Source organism: Pseudoliparis swirei, chromosome 3 (genome assembly GCF_029220125.1).
Source record: "Pseudoliparis swirei isolate HS2019 ecotype Mariana Trench chromosome 3, NWPU_hadal_v1, whole genome shotgun sequence".
NCBI classification, from domain to species: Eukaryota; Metazoa; Chordata; class Actinopteri; order Perciformes; family Liparidae; genus Pseudoliparis; species Pseudoliparis swirei.
The window spans coordinates 13,122,723-13,147,068 of record NC_079390.1 but is presented as its reverse complement, the minus strand read 5'-3'; the positions used below and the strand labels follow the sequence as shown (position 1 = coordinate 13,147,068).

At 43.7% G+C, this 24,346-nt stretch overlaps 1 protein-coding gene across 10 annotated transcripts in view; it reads left to right on the top strand.

Annotated features, from left to right (window-relative positions):
- Positions 1–24,346, top strand: part of mtmr4 (myotubularin related protein 4) — a 40,162-nt gene that overhangs the window by 13,985 nt on the left and 1,831 nt on the right. For 4 of the 10 annotated variants that reach the window (XM_056444866.1, XM_056444820.1, XM_056444874.1 and 1 more), the window contains 18 exons: positions 5,809–5,898; positions 9,943–10,059; positions 11,097–11,126; positions 11,732–11,814; positions 12,923–13,089; positions 13,216–13,312; positions 14,745–14,858; positions 14,970–15,160; positions 15,548–15,610; positions 15,774–15,902; positions 17,049–17,160; positions 20,333–20,528; positions 20,681–20,866; positions 21,008–21,178; positions 21,540–21,694; positions 21,900–23,349; positions 23,511–23,621; positions 23,749–23,837. In XM_056444866.1, coding sequence (XP_056300841.1) covers positions 5,809–5,898; positions 9,943–10,059; positions 11,097–11,126; positions 11,732–11,814; positions 12,923–13,089; positions 13,216–13,312; positions 14,745–14,858; positions 14,970–15,160; positions 15,548–15,610; positions 15,774–15,902; positions 17,049–17,160; positions 20,333–20,528; positions 20,681–20,866; positions 21,008–21,178; positions 21,540–21,694; positions 21,900–23,349; positions 23,511–23,621; positions 23,749–23,837 — 3,551 coding nt within the window. Of the gene's footprint in view, positions 1–5,066; positions 5,382–5,808; positions 5,899–9,942; positions 10,060–11,096; positions 11,127–11,731; positions 11,815–12,922; positions 13,090–13,215; positions 13,313–14,744; positions 14,859–14,969; positions 15,161–15,547; positions 15,611–15,773; positions 15,903–17,048; positions 17,161–20,332; positions 20,529–20,680; positions 20,867–21,007; positions 21,179–21,539; positions 21,695–21,899; positions 23,350–23,510; positions 23,622–23,748; positions 23,838–24,346 lie in introns of those variants that run through there. The other 6 variants (XM_056444840.1, XM_056444883.1, XM_056444849.1 and 3 more) reach the window with 4 other exon arrangements.

The window sequence follows — 24,346 nt, the reverse complement described above, 5'->3', positions numbered from 1 at the left end:
TTGTTTTGCAAATGTTGCAGTGTAAAACTCAGTAAAAAATTCAGTGCAAAACAGGTTAATTGCAGCCCCAATAAGCTATTTGGCAAATATTAATTTTTTGCACAGATTTTTGTATTCAGATATTTCTATTCTAAAAAAGTGATTGAACACTTATTAGTTTTTTCTCTGGAGCAATCTGGTTTGATTGAAAGTGATTGCACAGTAATTCTATTATTTGAATAAGCACAGATGGAGAAGTCACAAAACGTTATTTCAATAAAAATTCAGCATGGACCATTTTGTTACAATTTTGTTGGGGCGGTGGGGCACGAACATCTTTCTTCCTCTGAAGAGGGGTGTGACAGAAAAAGTTTGAGAACCACTGACCTAGTGTATTGCTGCTCATGCTAATGTTTCGAGAAGACCTATATTGTAAACTAGTTGTTACATTTGCTAAATGTTACTTCTGTTTTTAGTTCTTTTTAAAAAGCGATCATATCTTAAACACGCCTACAAAGAAAGAGCTGTTTACGTCTCTGTGTCCTCCAAAGTGTTGCTCACTTGTCTTTTTGATCAATTCTGCTTCCTGATCGAAAACGCTGCACCTGCCTTGTTTCCTCAGAACGGCCCAAGACTAAAATGGGAGTGATCATTTAGAACATGGTGGTCTATAAAATATTAACATGGTCTGAGAGCGAGAACAGGGTGGAGAAGGAAAAAGTGCATTTGGGAAGACTTGTCATACTCTATCATCTGACAGCCATGTTCTTGATCTATTACTTAGACTGCTCTTCCGAACACAAGCCAAGAAATAACATCTTCCAGCTGGATTTTCATTTTAGTTGCTGCTTTTTATTCTGCCCTGTCATTGTATCCTCTGTTTCCATCTTCCCTTGTCCTTTTCTTACTTCCTGAAGCCTCATTTGAGGTCATTTTTCACATTTCAGATGGTGGACAGAGCTGTGTTCGCTTATTATGTCCAAAACCGCAACTAACTGTACACCTAAAAGCAGACGCATAAGTACACATATTTAGGAGGTCACCTCTGCATCATGTAGTGGTTCTCTAATCTGCACAACTCTAGCACAAAGCCCCAGTCGGATTAAGGAAATAATCTGGTGAGACAGCAAATTGTAAAAAAAAAAAAAAAACTTTTGAGATAACGCGACTGTCAAAGGGGTTGTTGTGTCCATGGCAACCAGACACATATTCATGAATACTGGGCCTGTGTGTCCTTTCTCTTCCTTTTCTACCTTGAGTTGTCAGATATATATATATATATATATTTTCTTTCTTTCTTTTTGTTCATTCACTCGCATGCAGAAATCTCTACAAGACCGTTTTTCAAATCTGCTCTCCACAGACGATTACAACCCTAAATTAGGCCTGCTGGTTCTTCCCTCCACATGCACACTATTGCCCTGCCATATCGGAGCTCTCTACTCAGCTGCTAGCTGATGATGTCCCTGGACCGGCCGTACATGTAATTTCAAGACGTTGCATGTGTTGTACATTCTGACATGACATGATTATCAATTATCATTGGGGAAATGCATGGAGGCGTTTGTGTGCATGTGGGCGCACGCCCTTCAGCTGCAGCTTTTTAAATGCTGGGTGGACAAAGGTGGGGGAGGGTGCGCAGGCTCACATCAGTGACGAAGCAACAAAAAAACGTGCCAGGCACAGGACAAGCTGTGCTCTGTCAGTGAGAGAATATTCTCTTTTCCTTTTTAATCTTCTGTAAGCTGATTGTCTGGTTGTGGTAACACAATGCAGTGGACCACTAATCAGAACACAAGCGCCTCACTGTTTGTGTTTGCATTGAAATGTAATGACAGTCATGGGCCCAGTTTTGATCGGTGTTGTCTGCCATGGAAAGGGACTAAGGAAGCTGAAATATCAAGGTTATCAGCAGGAGAGCATTCAGTTGCTACAAGTCTTCCTCCAGGCATTGCGACACTGATGTTTGTGCTTTATTGCAGCTTTTGTTTCTGCCATAATGCATCGGGTAAACATTTCAGGTGTAGAATCTTCATTCTAATGTTTATAAAATATGTTCGGCACCAATGCATTTGTATAAGCAAGTCTCAGGATTGCAGTGTCAGACCTGTTTCATAAGAGAATTGAGTGGACAGTGATGAGTATCTACCAGACAGTGCAGCACAAGACGTATCGCATCGTGTTTGAGACTGTGTGTATGTATAAAGATTGGATGTTCCCCTCAACTTATTTGTATTGAATTTCTAAAGGCGAGGTCCTATAGCAATAGCTTCTCCAGTAATATATCACGGCTGTCTGGCACGCCACAGTAAACTTTATTTCCTTTTTTTTTTAAGAAAAGAGAAAGGAGTCGGGGCCTGGATGTCAGGCGGGTGTCGCAGACTGCCCAGCAACAGTGTGTGAGATCAACATTTAATAGCCCGGCCCTCTCAGGATGCCTCTGACTGATGGCCACTGTCATGGTTCACTCGTTCTCAGGTGAAAATAAGTCAAATTGATGACTCCCAGCTGCCTCATCCGTCTGATGCTGAAGGCGGACTCGGGTCAAAGTTCAAGAGATAAGCAAGGTTGTATTACAAAGGCAATCAAAGGAGTTCTGACAAGTTTGCAAGACTATATATGATGCAAGTAGTGTCAACTAGAGTAGTTAAAACAAGAGAGTTAGACAATTAATGGAGACTTATTTGTTTGTACCTGCTTTCCATGTTTGGAAAGAAATACATCACACAACAAAAGTAGCTCATTTGGGCTATGTATCTGGTATAACTACAATTCGAGTAATAGGCTAACCGGCTATTTCCTATTCTCCCCTTTCTAGTGACATTGCATGAATTCAGGTCTGTGTTAGAATGAAGATTCCACCTCATCTTCACAGCGTGTCACGTGGATTGGAAGACCGCATTACCATGAACATAAAGGCATCATTTGAAGGAAATGGAGCCCACAGTAATACCAGACAGCACTTAACGTTGGGCCATCTTTTAAGGCGTGGAGAAATCTCAAACAGCCTTGACACCCTGCTTCATGACTGCCATGCCCTTTCCATTTACTACAATTGATTGTGTTTGAAGTAGAAGAAAGACTGGCTTTGTGTCGGGATTTCTCCCATTAATCTGAAGCAAGCATTCAATACAAACCCGAGGACTTCTACATTCAGGGCTGGTATGATTTTGTTTAATCTGACAATTCATTACTCTATTAATAGTTTTGTGTATATAATTATAGGAAATGGCAAAAAATGTCCGTAAACTCTAAACACCCAAAGATAGTAAGTGTACTGCCCTATATAACAAATAAAAGGATCCTTAAATAATTACTAATAATCTTAAGATTATTCAATTATCAAAAAAGTTAATTGATTAGTTGAGGAACTTTAATGACAAAAGTTTCAGTTCAACTCGTGTTTTTTTAAACATTAAAACGTGCGCATGTCATGTTGGCAATAGGCACACTATAAAGCTCCTATGCCCTTTGTCAAAACAGCTGTTATGTAACAGAAGCTCAGCATTATGCTTTGGCTATTATATTCCTATGATCTCTCTGCCCTTTGAAATCGGATGGTGAGGAGTTGGTGTCTTGTTGCTGTAGGATCTCCATCTGTGACCAGAAAGCCCAGTGGGTGGTGGGCTTATCACGTATCACGTGGTCTGCATGGTGAGACATCAAGGGCTTCCGTGCTATAATTTATTACATGTTGCCGTGTATTTTGTCCGGGACACGAGTCTTCAATTAGGCCCACCTGAGTCTGTAATACTATAGTTCACTGGTCAGCCTTCAGGAATCCATTGCTGTTTTTGTTAAGGAACAGCATAGCCATATGGTCGTACTTCGCCGGATAAGCCAAATCCAGCGGAGTAGTAGCAGTGTTCAGGTGGCCAGACAGCAAACTGGGTTCTTCCTCAACCGCTGAGGTAACTCGGTAGAGGCAAAAAAAGTCAGAGAGGCTGGAAGGAAGGAGTGAAGGACACGTCTGCATGTCATAGCAGACGATCATGATCCAGGATGATGTTGGACTTCTGTATACAGGGAGCATAAAACATCCCGCCACAAATATGATCCAAATCAGGATAAAACCCCGTATCAGCATACTGGTGTACATATAAATGCTCTTTTGTGTGTATACTGTGTTCATTTCGTGAGACGTTCAAATCTATGCTCCTCATTCTGAGAGTGGCACAACCTGCAAGGACGGGGCTGACTGCCTCTTTGTTCCGTGGCTGCTTCTTGATGTGTTACAGTCTAATTTTAGCCAACCATCCGTCATAGCACAAGCATTTGAGAAGACTGTATTTAGTGTGTTTCACCAACCTTTGAAATGTAACTTTTAAAATTAATTTTAAAGCCCCACTATGTAGTTTTTCACTTTTGGCGCTCCCTTCAGGTTTTTAGGTATTTAGGTTTCGACTTCAGTGTCGTAAATACCCAGTGACGATAGATGCAGCCTCACATACACTTGTATTGAGTTGGGATCATGTGTTGTCCTGAATTATAATAATATTATTATTATTTGTACGTGTCACGGGTTATAAAAGGTGACGAGGGGGAGGTGACGCGAGGTTTTTTTTGTTTGGAGCGCGCTGACCGACGGCGGACTTGTTGAGCGGACTCAGAACTGCAGCAATCCGGCGACTGTTTCTATTTTGGATTCATACCAACGGGCGGGATCACTAATAGAAGACTGCGCAGGAACACTGTGAACTGGCCCAGCACCTACCGGACTAGGATGAAGGAGCGAGGGGATTGAACGCGGCGCCTCGCCATGTTATCGCTTAACAGCTGTTTGCTGGCTTTTTTTGGGGGGCGCGTGCAGTCATTTACTTTTGTTTTGGGGGACTGCAAATGTGGAGTACGTGTGATCGAATACAATATTGTTGACAACACCAAAAAGCTACATAAAAAAGCTACCCTTATACTGGAGCTGCGAGCGTGGAGTGGCACTTAATGACATTGCGTAATCACTGCCAGAAAGCCGGTCGAGTACATCCGCCGGATGTACCGGGCGGCTCCAGAATCTTACATAGCGGAGTTATTTCCCCACAGACCCCCGATGGCAATAGGAGACGCAACTCGTCATATTAAAAGTCATTGTAGCGGCACAATTTTTTTCAAGCTGTTATTTTAAGGTCCAAAAGTTACATAGTGTTGCTTTAACACTCATGGAAACAATTTGGTGAAGTGACCTAAGCAGGGAATCATTTGAACCTTGTAAGAAGTTGATATAAGTGACTCATGAAAAACTAGTTTGGTGTTTGAAATGCTTTATTTAGTCCCAGTATCTTTGTTTGCACAAGGCTGCAACACACACTCTCAAAGTGTACAGCTTCTTGGTATCCGTTGTCCCTTACTGTCATTTGCACTGTCAAAAACTACCTGCACAGCACCAAAGCAAACCTATTTAAAAGGTATGGAAAATGTGCCTTGATCAATCAAGGAAAATGCTTTCAGAATTGATTGGTAAACATTTTAATGTGGCTTGCCTCATTGACCTGACACAAGGTCACACACATTCATTTTTAAAGGGAGTTTTAAAACTCGGAGTTAATATTTAATGTGCAATGTAAAGTCTGAGTTGGTTGGGATTGTGAAATTCCACCTGGTATGTATTTTGATATCAAACCACCCTGATGAGGATATGATAAGTAACTCACATTAGGTGTGGTTGTACAAATATTTTGTTTAGGGTGCAATTGGTGTTATCATGGTTTGTGTTTCTTTTTTTATTTTTTTTTTATTTTTTACATCCATAGATATGGATTGACTTAAGCATTATTGACTTAATGACGACAGAGGTTTTGGTCTTAACACCCCTGCTTTGTGTTTGTCTGACAGGGTGAAGAAGGGCCTCCCAGCCTGGAGTACATCAAGGCCAAGGACTTGTTCCCCCAGAAGGAGCTGGTGAAGGAGGATGAAAGCCTTCAGGTGAGCTGCATTCACCAACCGTTGACCACGACCACTCCAGAGCTCAGTCCTGTCGTCTCCGACACCCGTCTACATGGCTGTGGAGTGGACGACCAGGAGCTGGTGAAAGGACCCCTCCAGATTATGACTTCATCCTTAATCCTGGGATTGCCAAAATATTCCTGCAAGAGTCACAACTCTGCAGGCTTGAGGCGAGTCACCGAAGGAGAGACGATGACAGAGGCCTAGAAGAGTTATTTATTTATTTGTTTGTGTCATGGCTCTGCCATCCTTTACCAGTGTTCAACACGGGAAGAAAAGTGAATCAGCCAACTTGGTGGATAACTAAATATGTGAATCGGGCTGCTGCCTCGGTCTCTACAGATAACTAATCGTACTCGAAAAAACACCCAAAACATTTTCTGCAACGCTTATTTGGAAAAGAGATTCTGAATTGGTCTACCATATTTATATGAGGCGTATATTTATGCAATGACCCAATGAGAATAGAAGGAAAATCTTGAAAGCAGGCAGTTGAAAATGCTGACTGTTATTTTTTGTGTGCAGTATGAAAGGGTTAAGAACGGTTGATTCACACCTCCCTGTAGTTCAATGTGGGGATATTACACAATGACGGAGCAATAACATGCCTCATGGGTCCGAAACGTCACAGCTTTCTTTAGTTCAGGCTATAGCCGTCACCGGTTAGTATATCACTTTGACGTGCTTTCCCTCACCAATCTCTACTTAATTCATCTTCCAGTATTATAAATGTCCTACATGTCATTCAAAGTGCATTTGCTGACCATAAGCATTGCCATCCATACAACCCTATTATTGACTCCGTGTCAAAGTCCAAACTATTATTTTACATTTCTTGTTTTATGAAAATGAACATCATTATTTGTATCTGTTTTATTTATTTTTTGTCCAGCCTTTTCTTTTTCCTATGTTTTTACTTCTAGGGCTCTGTCTCTGCTCCACACCTCTATCCTCCACAGAAAAAGCAGAAGTCACTACAGAGGATAAAGAGCGGGCAACCAAAAATCATTTAGATCACTGGAGTGAGACATTTGAGAGTCTATTCCATGGTGAAGATGCCAGTAGCAAAATTGTGACTGATAACTTGCGCTGTGCCCTGCGTGGTGTTGAGTTGGTGCTCTCTGGTTCATGGAGCTGGGCATCATGTTTGTCCAGCGAGACGAGAGGGGAGGTGGAGGGAGTTGCCCAGCCCAGGGTCACTACATGTTTCAGTTTTTTTTTAATGGTTTTCAGCTGAAGCGTGTTTCCACTTGGGTTGCATCAACCGGTTAAAAAATGCTTTTGTTTCTATTATTATTATTTCGTAAGGGGCTGTGCGCTCACAGGCTTTGCGTGTCAACGATATGGTAGATTTCTTTTTTTCCTGCAAAGTAAAGTGAGAACATGTCTAACTAAGTTAATGAGGTGTCTCTTAAGCCGAGGAGCCAAAAGGCGTCGCTGCTTCTGTTTCTGCACTCCTATTTGTCGCTTCCTTCCCCCTGCATTCACACCAGCAGTTTATAAGTGTGTCCCTGCTTTGTTGTTGTTGTTTTTTGCTTGCATGCAATCCCATGATAGATTCTCTGACAGTTGATGGTTCTTACAGGCATTCCCTACCCCACCATATTTAATACTCTGCTGCCTTTCATCCTGTGTGCGTGCAGGCCGCTGTACATGCTTGCAGTTGTGCGTTTGTGTGTGTGCACACATGAATGTCCTCACAGGCAGGCTGCTCGAACTGGAAGTCACGACTCACAAGGCTGAGTGTTATTCACGGGTCTTTCTAGTCTCTCTCTTAAGTATTTCGGCTGCTGAAAGCTTGGTAGAGGAAACGTGACACAGCATCTTCTGTTGCTCTCGCTGGCTGCCGGTGACTCATGCACCTACTTTTGGAGCACAGCTTGATTAATGCAGCTCCCAGTCTGTACAGCATGCTAACTATGGCGCTCTCAGTAGGACATGTTAGGTCTCTTCCACGGCAGCGCAGCTCACCGACTCGGCAGCAGCACGTTCTCGTCTGTCTGCTGCCGTTGAGGCGAGACTTCATGCACATTGAATACATCCCATGGCGCATGAAGAAAGCAAAGCATTAAGATGCTCCTTTTCCTCTTTTTCATGCAGTAAAACTGTTTCTTCGTGGTTTTCAGCTTTGTTTGGGAGCCAGCTGATTAAAGACTTTCCAGCTTTTTGTTTTTTGAAGTCCCAATGCAGAGCGCCAGGGGGCCTGCTGCCTATGTTTGGCTCTGTTGGTGTCTGAGTGCAGAGTACTACGTGCTCCATTTCCCAGGTTAAGCTGTACTCTTTCCCTCCTCATGCTTCCTGTCCCGGCTGACGTACACATTTTTAGTGAAAGATGGGCAACAGCAGGTGCACTGATACATGTCCGGGCTTGGATTGTTGCTGTCTTTTGGTTTTTTTTTACGCTCTCTGGAGCAAGTGTCATTAAAAGCTTTTGACACTTTTCCAATATTAGTTTTTTTTTTTTTCAATGTTTTTAAAGGAATAAATTCAGTTTGTGTGCACTAACTAAGGCTGTCTGTGCTTTTAACCGTTTTGGCTAATGTTATTTTTAAGAAAGCCTGATTTTCAGACATCTGACCATAATCCTCATCTGATGCATGTCCTCTTTCAACCTGCATCAGTAGGTATTCGTGACCCAGCAATGCATGCTAATGCAGGGTGAGGTAACGTTGTCTCCGAGCAACTCTGTTGTCCTCACCACCAACAGCTAAACAACGAGACACGGGTCGCAATGCGTGGTCCCCAATGACTTATGATGAAGTTAAGGCAGCCAGAACTGACGTCGGCATGCAGGTGATCACACAGAAGTGATGACTCGGGGGAACCGTGTGAAGACGTTATGTAAACGAGAAAACGAATGGACATAACACAATCCTCAATTTGTCAGATGGGAGCGAGTGATAACGAGCGCCAACACGCTTTACTGTTTCACATCAGAAGGAATGTTTCATGCAAGGTGAATGAAAGCGATTTATTCTCTGGGGGCCACAGAATGTTATAGCAGTCATAAAGGGTATTATAGTTTACTGAAATCTAAATGTTTAAATAACTTTAAGAAGTAGCTCCAATAAACTGCTTTAGTGGACTCTTCTGTCTTTATATGAATTGAGACATCTTTAAAAGTTGGGAACTGTAGCGGTTCATGTTTGTCTGGGCTGGCTTGGCTGTGATTAAAATGAGTACTGCAAGTAAGAATGTTATTATCCAGTTTGAGATCCATCAATGGACTCCCAGCCCGGCCCTTTGTCTGCCCGCTTATTCAGGCTCAGCGACGAGCCCTCTGCTCACAACGGTCCTCCTGTAAAACTATTTGCTTACTGGACAAACACACTGTCCTCCCTTGTCCCCCCATTTCATCATATCTGCAATGTCACTCCGTCCACAATCATTACCAGCTTGGTCTCGAGTTGGCAGGACAGGACGATGCAAGCACAAACTTGACCTGTTGGTTATGCTTTCGCCAATTTTTGTTTGAATAATGTTACGATATGATGCTTGAATTTGGGTAAAAAAAACGGAATACTTTCCAGTTATTTTTCTGAAAAAACAAAATTGCAAAATGCATCGTTGTTAAATTTAGTCTGTACACAATGCCGGTGTGCAAGATCTTAGCATGAATAAATCTCAACATGATTTTCTAAAAATCAGAATATATTGAAAGAAGTAAACGGGACAAAGAATCTGACTGAGCATTTTAAGGCTGATTTGTTGAAATCATCTTCAGCTATGCTAGTATGAATGCCAGGCTCTTTGTGAGATTTTAATAACTATGCTACATCACGTTAGCATTGTCATTGCCTCACAGGGCAGCTTGCATAGACCCTGAGTTCTGTTAAGTTCTATATGTAGATGTTCAATCATAAGAATCAGCTTGGAGAACATGGAGAGGACACCTTTTTAAAAATAGAAATGTTGATATTCTGATTATACTCGCAGTAGACCTAATAAAGCCAATAATCTGATGTTTGTGTCAAGACTTTGGTATTCAAACGTTAACAGTCTGCTTGTTTTGTGTCTCTACAGATGCCATTCGCAGTTCTTCAGGGGGAAGGGGTGGAATATCTTGGCTGTGCCGATGAAGCCGTCATTGCCATTTCTAACTACAGGCTCCACATCAAGTTCAAGGACTCTGTCATCAACGTGAGTCCAAGTCTCAAGCAATAAACGGAAGCACAAAAGTAGAGTTTTCCTTCAGTCCCAATGGCAAGAGTGTCCCTGTGATCTCAACAACTTCTAGGCCACTGCAGCAGCCAATAGCAGGAGAGAGAGGAGGCTATGATGTGTAGTTGGACGCACACAGGCTTTTCCATTTTCCCCCATATAACATTTATGAACGCCTAATTGTGCTAACCAGGCAAATAAACCGCCAAGTATTTGACATGAAGTACCCATAAAACTTTTTTTGTCACATCCCAGCATAGTTGGCATGAAGTAGCTTGCACCAGAAATCTACCACAGGAGTGGCGACCACCCCCCCCCCCCTGATCTCCAGTCACGGGAGGTTTAATGCGACATCTCTGCTCCAAAGAACCGCCCCCAACTGGCACTGACGTCCACTGACTCGCTCCTGCTGACGTCAGACCATGCTCAAACAAACGGGCCAATTGTTTGCGTTCACTAACAGCAGAATTCCTCCTCCTTCCCAAATCCCAGTCATCTTTTCCAGAAGAATTCAGTTTATGGAAAGAATGAGGAGAAGGTGAGGGCAGATCACCAGGATGTTGAGGGTGCCTCTTGACGTTGACTGACTTGAGCAGAGAGTCGGATTAACGCACTGAGGTCAGACGTTTCTAGCCCACAGTCCCTATCGAACTGCTTTCAGAGTCCTACCTTGACCCCAGCAGCACAGATGAACCCTGTATCAATGCCAACATACCCCACCCCCACCCACAACTCATTCATCCCTGACTTCTAAGCTGTTTTCATGCCCTTTGCTCCCATCCATGTTTGTCTTTCTCTCCATGATTACCGTTCGGCTTAGCCATGTGCTGCAAGTAGCACGCTTAGTTATCTTCCATTTCTCAACCTCTTTGATGTTTTCTTTCCTTTTTAACTTTTCATTTTCTTTTATATCCTGAATGTTTTTGGTTTAATAGTTTTTTCCATTTCCTCCTGTCTTGTGTCTTCCCTCCCTCCCTCTCTCCCTGTGTGTACTCCACGGTGTCACTGTGTTTTAGACCTACCCAGGTGTGGACAGTGAGATATCTGTGAGTACCATATGATGTAACGCCACCCTCTGTGACTGTCTAGACCTTTTGAAATCATTCATTTTAAGCAATTAGTGTGCTGAGGAAGAATTGTAATTTTTTCTCAATTTAGTGGTAACACTGGATTTATTGTTGTCTGTGACAGGAGGAACACTTATTGCAGGGCAGCGTGTTGGCTGACCTTGAGAACCACTTTTGTCTCACTATAAGACATGAAATAGGATTTACTCGGTGCACAAATGGCTTTTGCATAAATGTTCGACAAAAATCAAAACTGCGTGGGCGATTTTGGAATTCATGTTAGCAGCGCCTTTGTTAACACTTCTGTTCACAGGATCATTAAACAATGTAGAAAGCAGAACAGAAAATCCTGAGGACTGCAAGTTTATAGCTGTTTGGTATCAACACAGAAGTCTAGAGGCAAAGTTAAAACACTTCCGTGGCCTTCTTCCCCTCCACAGCGAGCTCATAGAGCCGTGCCATGTATACTCTAGTCTGGATTCTGTATGCATTAGACCAGAGGGTCGCAACCTCTTTGCAGGTGAGCCGTCTGCTCCGAGCGGGCCATCAGGCGGGTCACACGTGCAGTCTGTCTCCCCCTGCAGGTTCCTCTCAGGCTCATCGAGAGTGTGGAGAGCAGAGATATGTTCCAGCTGCACATCATCTGCAAAGACTCCAAAGTTGTCAGGTAAGGAGAGCCGCTCACTCGCAGGCTAAACACGGCATACATATGCAGGTAGATTAATGCGGTTATCAATATGAGTAAATACTGTACAGTGGGATGCGTTTTAATGAATAATACAGGAGTTTCTGTCTGGCTGAGAGGAGACAATATATCCACACTACCAAAGTGTAAAATTAAAGTTTACAGCCCTACAGTAGTAATACAGTGACGTTAATATAATTCTAGTGCTATTCTAGCTCCTCCATCCTGTCCTAAATGACCCCATGACATGAGTGATTATGGAAATCGTGGCTTTCTTTGCAAGAAATTATAATGTCAATATATCACTGAAACATGGGTTTGAAAGCACAACATAGTAATCTAGCCTGTTGCTCTTAATTATTATGTCAAAATCAAATCCATGTATCTCACACACAGTACAATGTGTCGTGAAAACATGTTATACCAAGCTCCAGAAGCAACTGCTAAATAGAAAAATTAAAGTGAAATATATAAATGAAACCAAACGGTGTAACAGTGCGTTTAAAGGTAAACACTGAAGAATCTTTCCTTTTCCTCCAGTCGATAATAAATTGATGTCAAATTTACCGACGGCAACCCTGGTATGGTGTTCACCTTGTGAGTCATCATGGTCAAATGTGGACCTGCTGTAGGGGGAACTACCATAGAATTGGTTTTGATGACTTTGCCAAATGTTTATATTTCTGCCTGTCAGATTGTGTCACACTATTGCGGAGGCAAAAAGTCGGACAGTCGGATAGATCGACACCAAAGTACTCAAACCATGGTCGTTGTAGATCGTGCAGCAGAAGGTGTCTCCCGGACCACATTTTTTCTATGATGATGTGCACCCCAGACCATAGTTGCTGGAAATTCTCTTGTGTTCATGAACTTCTGTGATGTTGGAAATGAGGGACGCCTTCAAATGCTCAGCGACAGATGTGCCATCTATTGTTCCTCATTGTTAGGCAGCCACTCGTGTTTCGTGGCTGGAACACCACTAAACATCTCAACAAATGAGTTGTTCTTGTTTTTCTTGTTACATGAAGTTATCACAAGATATTTTGCACTTGGCTTTCACTCGTCTTTCTTATCATCTTGTTGCCCGTAGATGCCACTTTGCGACGTTCAAGCAATGCCAGGAGTGGGTCAAGCGCCTGAACCGGGCCGTGGCTCACCCCGCCCGGCTGGAGAACCTGTTCGCTCTGGCCTATCATGCCTGGTGTCTGGGAGGCAACGCTGATGACGAAGACCAGCACATCCATCTCTGTCGCCCAGGTCAACACACACACACACACGTACACACGTGTCAATCACGACTGAACTTACATTTCTGAACTGGATTTTCTTATTTGGTTAGAATGTTGACATTGCTAAAATAATGTGCTCTCTCTGCGTGTGCAGGTGACCATGTGCGTCAGCGAATGGAAATGGAGGTCAAGAGGATGGGATTCGACACACAGAACGTCTGGAGAGTGTCGGACATAAACTGCAATTTCAAGTATGTCACAGATACTTTACCATAAATAGAAATGGCACCTCTGTCGCTGCAGATAGCCATACAGTACTGTAAATATAAAGAGACGGTCGCTTGCAGAGGGAACCGTGAGTGACGGTGTTTCAAAGAGCTTTTTGAGAGCTGTGAGCGGGTAGGACTGGAATGAGGCAGGAGTAGTGAGGCACTAACTACAGTATGAACAACCTGAATAGATGACAAACAGCTTGTGGGTCTATGTGTTGGCACGTCTCAGCATTGTTGAGCAGTGTGTAACCGCTTCAATTACAAGAGTATTATTATTATTTCTATTATGTCATATTAAACATAGTCATCGCCTTATAATTATTTTGATTTGGTGTGACTTGCATTCACCCAGGTTATCATTATTTATCGTGAATGGAAAGTTCTTGAATCTGTAAAATAGAGAAGAAAACATCATCTAACTTGTCTGAGAATCTGTAATGGAGTGATAGATGTCCACTCTGCGAACGGGGACGACTAAAGGTTAATAATGCATTCATTTTAACTGTCAATTTTCCAAAATGCATCAGTGTTGACACCTCTTGAAGCTACATTATCAATATTCATGATAAGGCAGTGTCATCCACTTATTTGCCACTTATATATATATTTTGAGTGTTCCAAACAACCCTCACTTTACTAATAATATGCTAAACATTGGAAGTAGCTTGTTCAGCGATTTATTTGTGTAACAAGGTTTGTGGAGGCGGCTCAACCTTAGAGGAATTAAATGCACTGCTAAGATGGTTGAAGACGTTTTTATGGACATTTCAACGTACTTTTGCTGATTATTCAATACTCAATAGATTTACAGTGGACTCTTCCTTTTAAAATTCCTTCAATAACTCTGGTCTTGTTGTATATCGGCTCGCCTTTGTCTGACCTCTAGCAAGTCCAGTCTTTAACTAGAATGCATGTGTGTTGGTGTCTCTCCCCTTTGCTGTCTGGGCAAATAAACTACCAAAAAAAAGGTCAGTCTGCTCGGAGGGCCGAAGAGAGCACGTCCTGCTGAGGGAGAGAGACACACAGGACAACTAGCTAATTAAACCTGCTGAGGCCCATGACTCCGCACTGTATTTCTCTCTCTTGCTCTCACACAGAAACAGACTGTCTCTTCCCTCCCTAGACAGTCAGCAGGTGAATAGATGATGAAAAAAGTATTATGAGAGAGGCTGAGGAGAGCAGAGACAGATGGTGTCAGGCAGTCGCACTTTGTGATTCGTTCTTGATGAAGTAGTGACCCTGAAATACTGAATGTTGTTTTTTGCAGCTCAATGTCACTGCGTTGTCTTGTTCTGGGTGTTTTCTCACTGAAAGGCTGTAGTTGCTTCTCTTCATCGAGCCTGGCTGTTTAATGTAGGCAGCAGTATAAACCGCATTTAGTCTTCACAAATGGTGTCCTTCTTGTCCACAGGCTGTGCTCCAGCTACCCACAGAAGCTTCTGGTTCCAATATGGATCACAGACAAGGAGCTGGAGAGTGTGGCTTCTTTCAGATCCTGGAAAAGGATCCCTGTGGTGGTTTACAGGTGGCTTTACTGACCTACAGTCATACACGTGCTGTCGCATGTTTTCACAAATATGCACATTTGTGAGATCTACTTTTGCTTGTTTACTGACTGTCTGACCTCAAACTCCAGGCACCAGAAGAACGGGGCAGTGATCTCCCGATGCAGCCAGCCTGAGATCAGCTGGTGGGGCTGGAGGAACACTGATGATGAGTACTTGGTGACATCCATCGCCAAGGCGTGTCAGATGGCCAAGGGCACCTGTGGAGCGCTAGCCTGCCGACAGCGTGGGGAAGCTCACGACTCGTCCGATAGTGATTTTGGTAAAGCAGCTTCATGCATGCCCCGTACGAGCACTTAAGCTTTTAGGACTGCACTCAAATTTGGCCCGATTATTTGAAAATGTCCTTAAGACTCGGAAGGAAGAAAATAATATATATGCTGAACAGTGCCAATGCACCATTTACAATACAAATGTAATGTAAATTAAATGACATTTATGCTCCCTTTGCTTACATTTTTATAATGTGCATTTTACTGCATTATAATCAGACTATTAATAATGGGACACCAGCCAGTGCATCGCATAGAGTGACTTGAAAGCGTCTGTCACATCATGACTGGATGCACGACAACGGGCTGTAGAGGAAGTAGCTCAGAGAAGAAGTTTAGTTGCATCCTCAGTCAATATTTGTCTTTCTCCGTATTAGCTATCGTTGGGGTCTCTTGGCTTGTGCTGGTTCCCTATAGCAACACTGTGGTTGTGTCATCAGGTGAAGATATTGATTTTCAGTAGGTTGCAAATAGTTCGTGGCACTTCTCAGATTTCCTCTTTCTTTGTCAATGCGTTCCCTCTCTTACTTCCCCTGGCAGTTGGCTTCACGTAAACGCTTTCCTCTCATAACACATCATCTCTGTCCTCCCGCCTGTCTCCAGACTCCTCGCTGACGGGCGGCTCTGGCTGCGATGAAAACACCGTCCCACAGAAGCTGCTGATTCTGGATGCTCGCTCATACACCGCTGCAGTGGCCAACCGAGCCAAGGGCGGAGGCTGCGAATGTGAAGGTTAGTTAGTGCGACCAAGTTTTCCAAAAATGTCATAATTCAATAAAAAATGTTTAGCCTAAATGTTGGTTTTTAGAACCACATTTAGTGATTTTTATTCCTTGGGCAAACCTTCTTTTGCTTTACTTTTCACTCTTTCCTCAACTGGGGATGTGGGATATGGCAGTGCAAGAAGAATTAATCAAAGTCATAAATAAATATATGAACAATAAAAGGTCAAATCTAAAAAAGTTCGAAAGTTCTGGGACCGTTCGTTGGTCAAATAAATTCTTGTAGTTCAAGTTTTTGGGGAGGTTGTTTTGCTAACGTTCCCCGACTTTTCACAGGAGGTTGTTTAGGAAAGGTATTGTAGGTGGCGCTTAAATTATATAAAGCTGGATCGTTTCATGAATGATAATGCATTGTATTTTAATTGTCGTATTTTGTGAATCAAATCTGTAACGAGTGACATTTCTACGTCGGGTAGATGTCGTAGTACAATGTTTCCCTCTGAAGTAACCTACTCATTAAGTAGGAAGTACATCTGCATTCTCCCGGGGCTTTTGTAAGGTTCTTCAAGCGAAGTGTTAGAATAGTAACATAACAAAAAGGTTTTATCTGAACATGAACAAACTAATAGTTTGAGGAAGTTTTTGTCGGGGCCTAGGTTGCTGACCTTGTACGGAAAAGTTAGGTGTTTCTGACTGACTTGGTGTGCTTTGGCAAGTGTACTGCTCAGGACCCGAGGGCGTGAAGTGTCGAGTGGGGAACTGTTTGTGTGAGCAAGCAAAACCACAGGCCATTCTGAACGGGCAACTCTTCAACGGGTACATGTAGTTTTCTTTGCTGTGTTGCACCTAAAAACATTCTAACTCCTGGCAGTCCTGCAATGCCACTGGATTTGTCTTTTATAGAGGCCAACGTTCAATAAAGACGAAACTGCCTGCTAAATCTCAAAGTTGATCGTGAAGTTGGTCCGTGCTGCTTTTGATTACGCTTTTAATTTGTGCTGCTCGGTCCTGGATTGTAAACAGTGCCAAACTTAATGAGAATGTTTGACTAAATATATTCAGAAAGTGATTACTGCCACCAGTGACTCGCCACAAATCACCGCCCAAAAAAAGCACCAAGTGAAGCCTTGTTTATGTCTTCTGTGTTTGTATTTAGAGTACTACCCCAACTGTGAGGTGATGTTCATGGGAATGGCCAACATCCACGCCATCAGGAACAGCTTCCAGGCTCTGAGGACCGTCTGCAGTCAGATCCCAGATCCAGGAAAGTAAGTCGATCCGTTTGACCTTTCTCTCTGAGCAGCTCTTGCTTTATTTTTGCCTCTCCCCACCCCTCCACCCCCTGGTTTTAATGGCTTCACCTCACAGTAATGCAACACCACAGAGAAATGGGAACGCTGCCACCATCCAGTCCCTTCCTGCTGGGGTGGCCAGCTGTCTGTCTGTACACACTGACTGTGGATACGTGTGTAATGCATTTCCATTTGTTCCTGGGTTTCCATCTGGGTTGTTCTTACAGCTCCGATTGTATGTGTGTTTTATGCGTGGTTGTATATACAAGTTATCTCAGCTGCTCTGATGTCACGCCAGGTTATTTTAAGACCTGATGTTATTCTGATGGAGGCGTTTCACGATGTAGGGAGTTCTCTATCTATATATATATATATATATATACAGGACTGTCTCAGAAAATTAGAATATTGTGATAAAGTTCTTTATTTTCTGTAATGCAATTAAAAAAACAAAAATGTCATGCATTCTGGATTCATTACAAATCAACTGAAATATTGCAAGCCTTTTATTCTTTTAATATTGCTGATTATGGCTTACAGCTTAAGAAAACTCTAAAATCCTATCTCATAAAATTTGAATATTTCCTCAGACCAAGTTAAAAAAAAGATTTATAACAGCAAAACAAAATCAAACATTTGAAAATGTGTTTCCAGGTGTTTCGAGTTAATTAGACGATTCAAGTGATTTGTTTAATACCCTACTAGTATACTTTTTCATGATATTCTAATATTTAGAGATAGGATATTTGAGTTTTCTTAAGCTGTAAGCCATAATCAGCAATATTAAAAGAATAAAAGGCTTGCAATATTTCAGTTGATTTGTAATGAATCCAGAATGCATGACATTTTTGTTTTTTTAAATTGCATTACAGAAAATAAAGAACTTTATCACAATATTCTAATTTTCTGAGACAGTCCTGTATATATATATATATATATGTGTATATATATATATATACACACATATATATATATATATTTACACTACCGTTCAAAAGTTTGGGGTCACTTGGAAATGTCTTTATTTTTCAAAGAAAAGCACTGTTTTTACAATAAAGATAACTTTAATCAAAAATACACTCTACATTGTTAATGTGGTAAATGACTATTCTAGGTGGAAACGTCTGGTTTCTAATGAAATATCTCCAGAGGTGTATAGAGGCCCATTTCCATCAAATATCACTCCAGTGTTCTAATGGTACATTGTGTTTGCTAATCACCTTAGAAGACTAATATCTGATTAGAAAACCCTTGTGCAATTATGTTAGCACAGCTGAAAACAGTTATGCTGGTGATATAAGCTATACAACTGGCCTTCCTTTGAGCTTGAAGTTTGAAGAACAAAATTAATACTTCAAATATGAATTATTATTTCTAACCTTGTCAATGTCTTGACTATATTTTCTATTCAATTTTCAATTAATTTGATAAATAAAAGTGAGTTTTCATGGAAGACACGAAATTGTCTGGATGACTCCAAACTTTTGAATGGTAGTGTGTATATATATATATATGTATGTATGTGTATATATATTAGGGCTGTCAATCGATTAAAAAAAATTAACTAATTAATCGCACATTTTGAAATTGCGATTAATCGCGCTTAAAAGTTGTTTCCTTCTTTTTAAAGACAAAACTTCACACAGAGCTGTGTTTTCAAAGAGGCTCCTACATATACAGTGCCAGCGAGGTATTTAATATCGTGGATGATAAATTGTTTCTTCAGTGAAACATCAGATTAGTAAAATAAAAAAAAGTATATTGAGACCCCATTGGTCCTGTCATCTTTAACATTGAACAGCAGCAGAACCAGTGGCCTTGGTAACTGACTGACATTCAAATATGTCACGTTAACCCTCTGGAGGCTGGGGGCATTTTATACATTTTACAAAATAAATTAAATTCACCGTTTAAAGTCTTTTGCATGTGACACACCCCCACGTGTTATACATCAAACATTCCAGAACAATCTCAGCTCTGAAATGAGCCTCATTGTCCTCACGCCGTGTTCTCTGGTTCTCTGACTGACAGGCTGCTAAATGAGCCTAACCTGTGAGGTGGGAGGTCCTTTGTGATTTACTGAGTGTTCATTGGTTGTTTTTTCCCGAAATGTTGACAGACAAACGGATTGACCAATCACGGTGAAGGTTTCGTGTGTCGCGTTCTTTCCGCGCCGCGTCACCCGACACGTCGCCCCTCGGTTTCTCTGTGTATCAGAGGGGGAGACGGGAGGAAGGAGGAGCAGGAGGAAACCCGACTGATTCATCCACGAGTTAAACTGATTTCTGCTCCTTATTTTCGCGGAGAAATAATTGTTTTAAAAACGGAAACAGTGTCAAACCGTACTGCCGCGGTTTAAAAATTGTGTTAATTGCGTTAAAATATTTTAGTGCGTTAACGCGGCCAAATTAATCGCATAGATTAACGCGTTAACGCTGACAGCCCTAATATATATAAATTAATCACAGGTTTCTGTGGATTAATCACATATTACCGATATTCTCAGTATATTTTTGTGAGAACATAAAGATTTCTGACGAGACGGATTTATACACAGGGGTGCACACAACTTGTTCAGTGAGTTACTCAGGTGAGTACCGGGAGATGGTGTTTGGTACTACTCACTTCATATGTAACGTCAGCTTTTGTGACATCCACCTACGGCGTGCTAGTGCTAGTGAGAGTGTGCTCACCAGTGTGCGCGCATCGCGGCTGAGCCAAGAAGAGTTGTTGACGGGGGGGGGGGGGGGGGGGTGCAAGTGACTTTCTTTCGTCCCGATGTGCGCACACACGCCGGCATCGGAGCTCTGCGGCGCGCGAGACGGAGAGCCGAGTATTGTTAATGCGACACGTAGAGACAGAATGACATGCTGCTGGTTAGAGACGACCAACAACAGACGTATTGGAACCTCATTCTGCGCATGCGTTAATTAATCCTGTAATTTAATCATAACGCGTTATTTTTCACAGCACTAATATTTAAACATATATGTATATATATATGTGTGTGTGTCAACGGTATCCTCCTTCTAACCTCATCAGCCTCACAACCCAGTGTAACTTAACCCTGGGTTACCACACTATCTAGGCTCCAGACATGCTCTATATCGATTTGTACTTATCTAATCGGTCATCTCTGGTGTTCCAGCTGGCTTTCTGCACTTGAGAGCACCCGTTGGCTGCAGCACCTGTCCGTCATGCTGAAGGCAGCCACCCTGGTGTGTTCTGCGGTGGAGAGGGACGGCCGTCCTGTCCTGGTGCATTGTTCCGACGGGTGGGACCGCACACCCCAGATTGTAGCCCTCTCCAAGATCCTGCTTGACCCTTACTACAGGACATTAGAGGTAAGAGAGTCTGCACACTTTGGCCCCAGAATGCAGTTAGATTTTAGACAAAATGTGCCCATAGTGGATCTGACTGTTATAGGATTAGATTTCTAAATCATATCCTCAAATAATATTATCACCTTCAGTTCTGACTGCCGTGTCGTCCACAGGGCTTCCAGGTGCTTGTAGAGACCGAGTGGCTGGACTACGGTCATAAGTTTGGGGACCGCTGTGGCCACCAGGAGAACGCTGACGACGTCAGCGAGCAGTGTCCCGTCTTCCTGCAGTGGCTGGACTGTGTTCACCAGCTGCTCAAACAGTTCCCATGTCTCTTTGAGTTCAACGAGGCCTTCCTGGTGGGTGGTCATACAACCCTTTTGACTTCTCTGTTCATCTAATATGGACTATTCATTTTGCATTTCACCCATAAAGTGTGAAAGACATGTTGCTTGGCATAACATGAAACCAGCTCATTTATTACATGCATTCTGATTCAGGTCAAGTTGGTGCAGCACACGTACTCGTGTCTTTACGGGACCTTCTTGTGTAACAATGCTCGCGAGAGGGAGATGAGGAACATCTACAAGCGCACCTGCTCCGTGTGGTCTCTGCTTCGCAACGGAAACAAGAACTTCCAGAACTTCCTCTACATCCCCAGTCATGATATGGTACTTGCTACTTATTACAGTAGTTATTATACTAATCCGTTGTTGCTATTATTCCTTTGTAGTCGACCGACCTGTTAAATATAGAAACAAATGGTGACTAATTACTTTTAGCCACTGAGCTTTTTAGTCAGAAAAGATTGTGACTTTCTTAAAGGAACTGAGTTCAGTATGAAGACATTTTCACTTTCATCCTCAAACTAAATCTTTGAAGATTGCACATATGCCACCCTAATCCTCTGAATGATTTCTAAGAAAATAGAAATGGTCCTAATTCTCCACCCATAGCAGTGGGAGTACAACAGTACCATTAAAGTAATGGACACCATCATAACTGTATGTTGACCACGTGTTTGTCTGCCAGGTGCTGCAGCCAGTGTGCCACACACGAGCCTTGCAGCTGTGGACAGCCGTCTACCTGCCCACCTCGTCCCCCTGCACCGCGATGGACGATTCTATTGAGCTCTACCTCCCCCCGAGTGTCACAGGAGAAGAACTCACCTCCCGGTCCCTGGACAGGTGTGTTGCTTTGATGCAAATCTGATCAGTTACCCAGGAACTGTACTTATTGGCCTAAGCAGTCCCTAAAGAATCATATTAAAATATTCCTCCGGTTACAGAAAGCCAGACTGCCCTCTACAGTCCCAAACAGAGAATTGCATCATTGCCATTTCTTCACCTTCGAGAAATAAATGAGCCCTTTTATGTATTTTCTGATTTCCAGACTTCCCAAGACCCGCTCCATGGACAACCTCCTCTCAGCTTTTGAGAACGGGATGCCCCTGACGCGTACCTCCAGCGACCCAAATCTTAATAAGCACTGCCAGGAGGGTCGCTCTGCCTCAGAATCCTCACCAGCCATGGAAGAAACCTCTGCAGACGTCTCCGACGAGGTCACACCTGACACTGAACTGGACGGCAGTGACGGGGAGCCTCTGGAACAGGAGTGTTCCCCGGGTCCAGAGAGCTGTGAGGACGCAGTGGAGGAGCCCTGTCTCACCACACAGCCCCTGCCCTCTCTGCCCCTTTCCCTGGTCCTCCTCAGTGAGGACGTCACATTCGCTCACAATCTCTTCCCCGCTCCTGTCCTTCAACGCGGTTTGCCTCGGATCACTAACCCTCCACTCCCACCACCTCCGCTGGAGGCGGAAAGCACCACCAGGACTGCTGAAAGCGCCATGTCACCCGCTCATAGATCAGAGCCGTGCTTATCTCTTCCCTGCAAGGGCACTGAATCTGAATCTGCACCCGCCCCGCTTCCGGACGACCACACTGATTGCCGAGCAAATGCCCTCCAGATAGCCACAGACCTGCTGGTTTATAAGCCAACGCCCGTCCATTCCATGGAGGACTCCACAGAGACGCTCACAGGTGAGGGAGAGCTTCCGCCCGCCCTGCCCCCCACAGTGAGGGAGGACCTCACCGAGAATAGTTTGAATGATGATGAAGAGGAGGAGGAAACGCCTGAGCCACAGACTCGGGTTCATCCCCAGAAGGAGAAAGAGGACACAAGGACAGATGTCGTGAAAGAGTGTGTGTTGACAGTTGCAGTAGCTCCTGTAGACGGCAACCAGGTAGCACCTCGCCACCTGATCCCCCCGAGCCAGCTCTCAGACCTGTCCTTGCTTGGCTCTCACTGGGAGAGTGTCCAGGGTTTGGTCCAGTCCGCCTGCAGCAGTGCCAGCCACTACGGCATCGGCCGGGCCTTGCAGCACAACACCTACCAGAGCCGTCGGCTGGCCAGTAAGCTGCTCCGCTCTCAGGGCTTCGCCATCGCCAACGGGTCACAGAGCTGCCGCAGAGAGGCTCTCTGTTATCCCAGCAGCCCTCTGCAGGCCGGGTGGCTGTCCGCTGCCCGGAATGCGGGCTACGCCGCCGCCGCCGCCGCCCTCAACAGCTACTCCCTAGCAGGACATCAGCTCCTGCCCGTGTCGTACTCCTCGCCCTCCGCTTCCAGCTCCCCTCCCCCATCCCAGGCGCCAGCTTACCTCGATGACGACGGGCTTCCGGTGCCCATGGACGCCGTGCAGCAGAGACTGCGGCAGATCGAGGCGGGCTACAAGCAGGAGGTGGAGGTGCTGAGGCAGCAGGTGCGACAGCTGCAGATGAGGCTGGAAAGTAAACAGTACAGTACCCCTCCCTCGGAGCCCGACATCGACTATGAGGACGACATTGTGAGTGTCATCATTGTCAGCTCTGAAAAAGCTGGACTGTCCAGTGCTAGAAGCTCTTTTCTGACAGCAGCACTTGTAGAAGTTACTTTTGATCCTCAGGAAGTCTTCTCTCTTCCCGCATTCCCGTCCGTCACCTGAGCTCGTCTTCTCTCTGTTTTCAGACTTGTCTGCGGGAGTCGGACAACAGCAACGAGGAGGATTCTCTGTCCACCCACAGCGAGGACCGTCTGTCTGAGGGCAGCTGGGATCGAGTGGAGCGCAAGGACACAGAGGTCAGTGCTTCAGTGCCTAAAATAATGCTCTCTGTGTCCGCTTCACTTCTTCCGTCTTCCCCCTCACCTGTATACCTGGGAGCACCTCCATGTACACCACTGTTCTGATGGAGATGTCTGTGTGTAGGTCACGAGGTGGGTGCCTGACCACATGGCCTCCCACTGTTTCAACTGTGACTGTGAGTTCTGGATAGCAAAGAGACGTCATCACTGCAGGTGGGCCTTCACTGTGGTGTCCTCGTACAAACACAAAAACACAAAGAATCTCAGTTTCTGTTCTATTGAATCAACTTCTTGTTCATTATGAACGAGATCTCTCTCTGTTGTTGTCTAAATAACTCAACAACTTGGCCGGAGGCGTTTGTTGTTCATCCGTTTTAGGAACACCTTCGGATAACTTCTTCATATCTGGCACGACAATCCTCTTGGACTCGAGGATTAACTGATTACATTTTATTGTTCAAGGTCACTGGTGTTCAAGGTGACCTCACAAAAAAATGATGTGATAATCATGAATTACCCACGCCCAAGGTTATTTTTTGTACCGATAATGGTTCGTGTTTTTATGTAATAAGCTATAGTTTAAGCATTCATCTTTTGTTACAGCACCTCAGCAGCAAGTGTTTAGTTTGAAACTGTCAGTAGCTCATGTGACGTGGAGCTCCGAGTGCACCCACACCGACGGCAAGATGTATTTAGTTCCTGGAGTTAAAAAATACACAGCA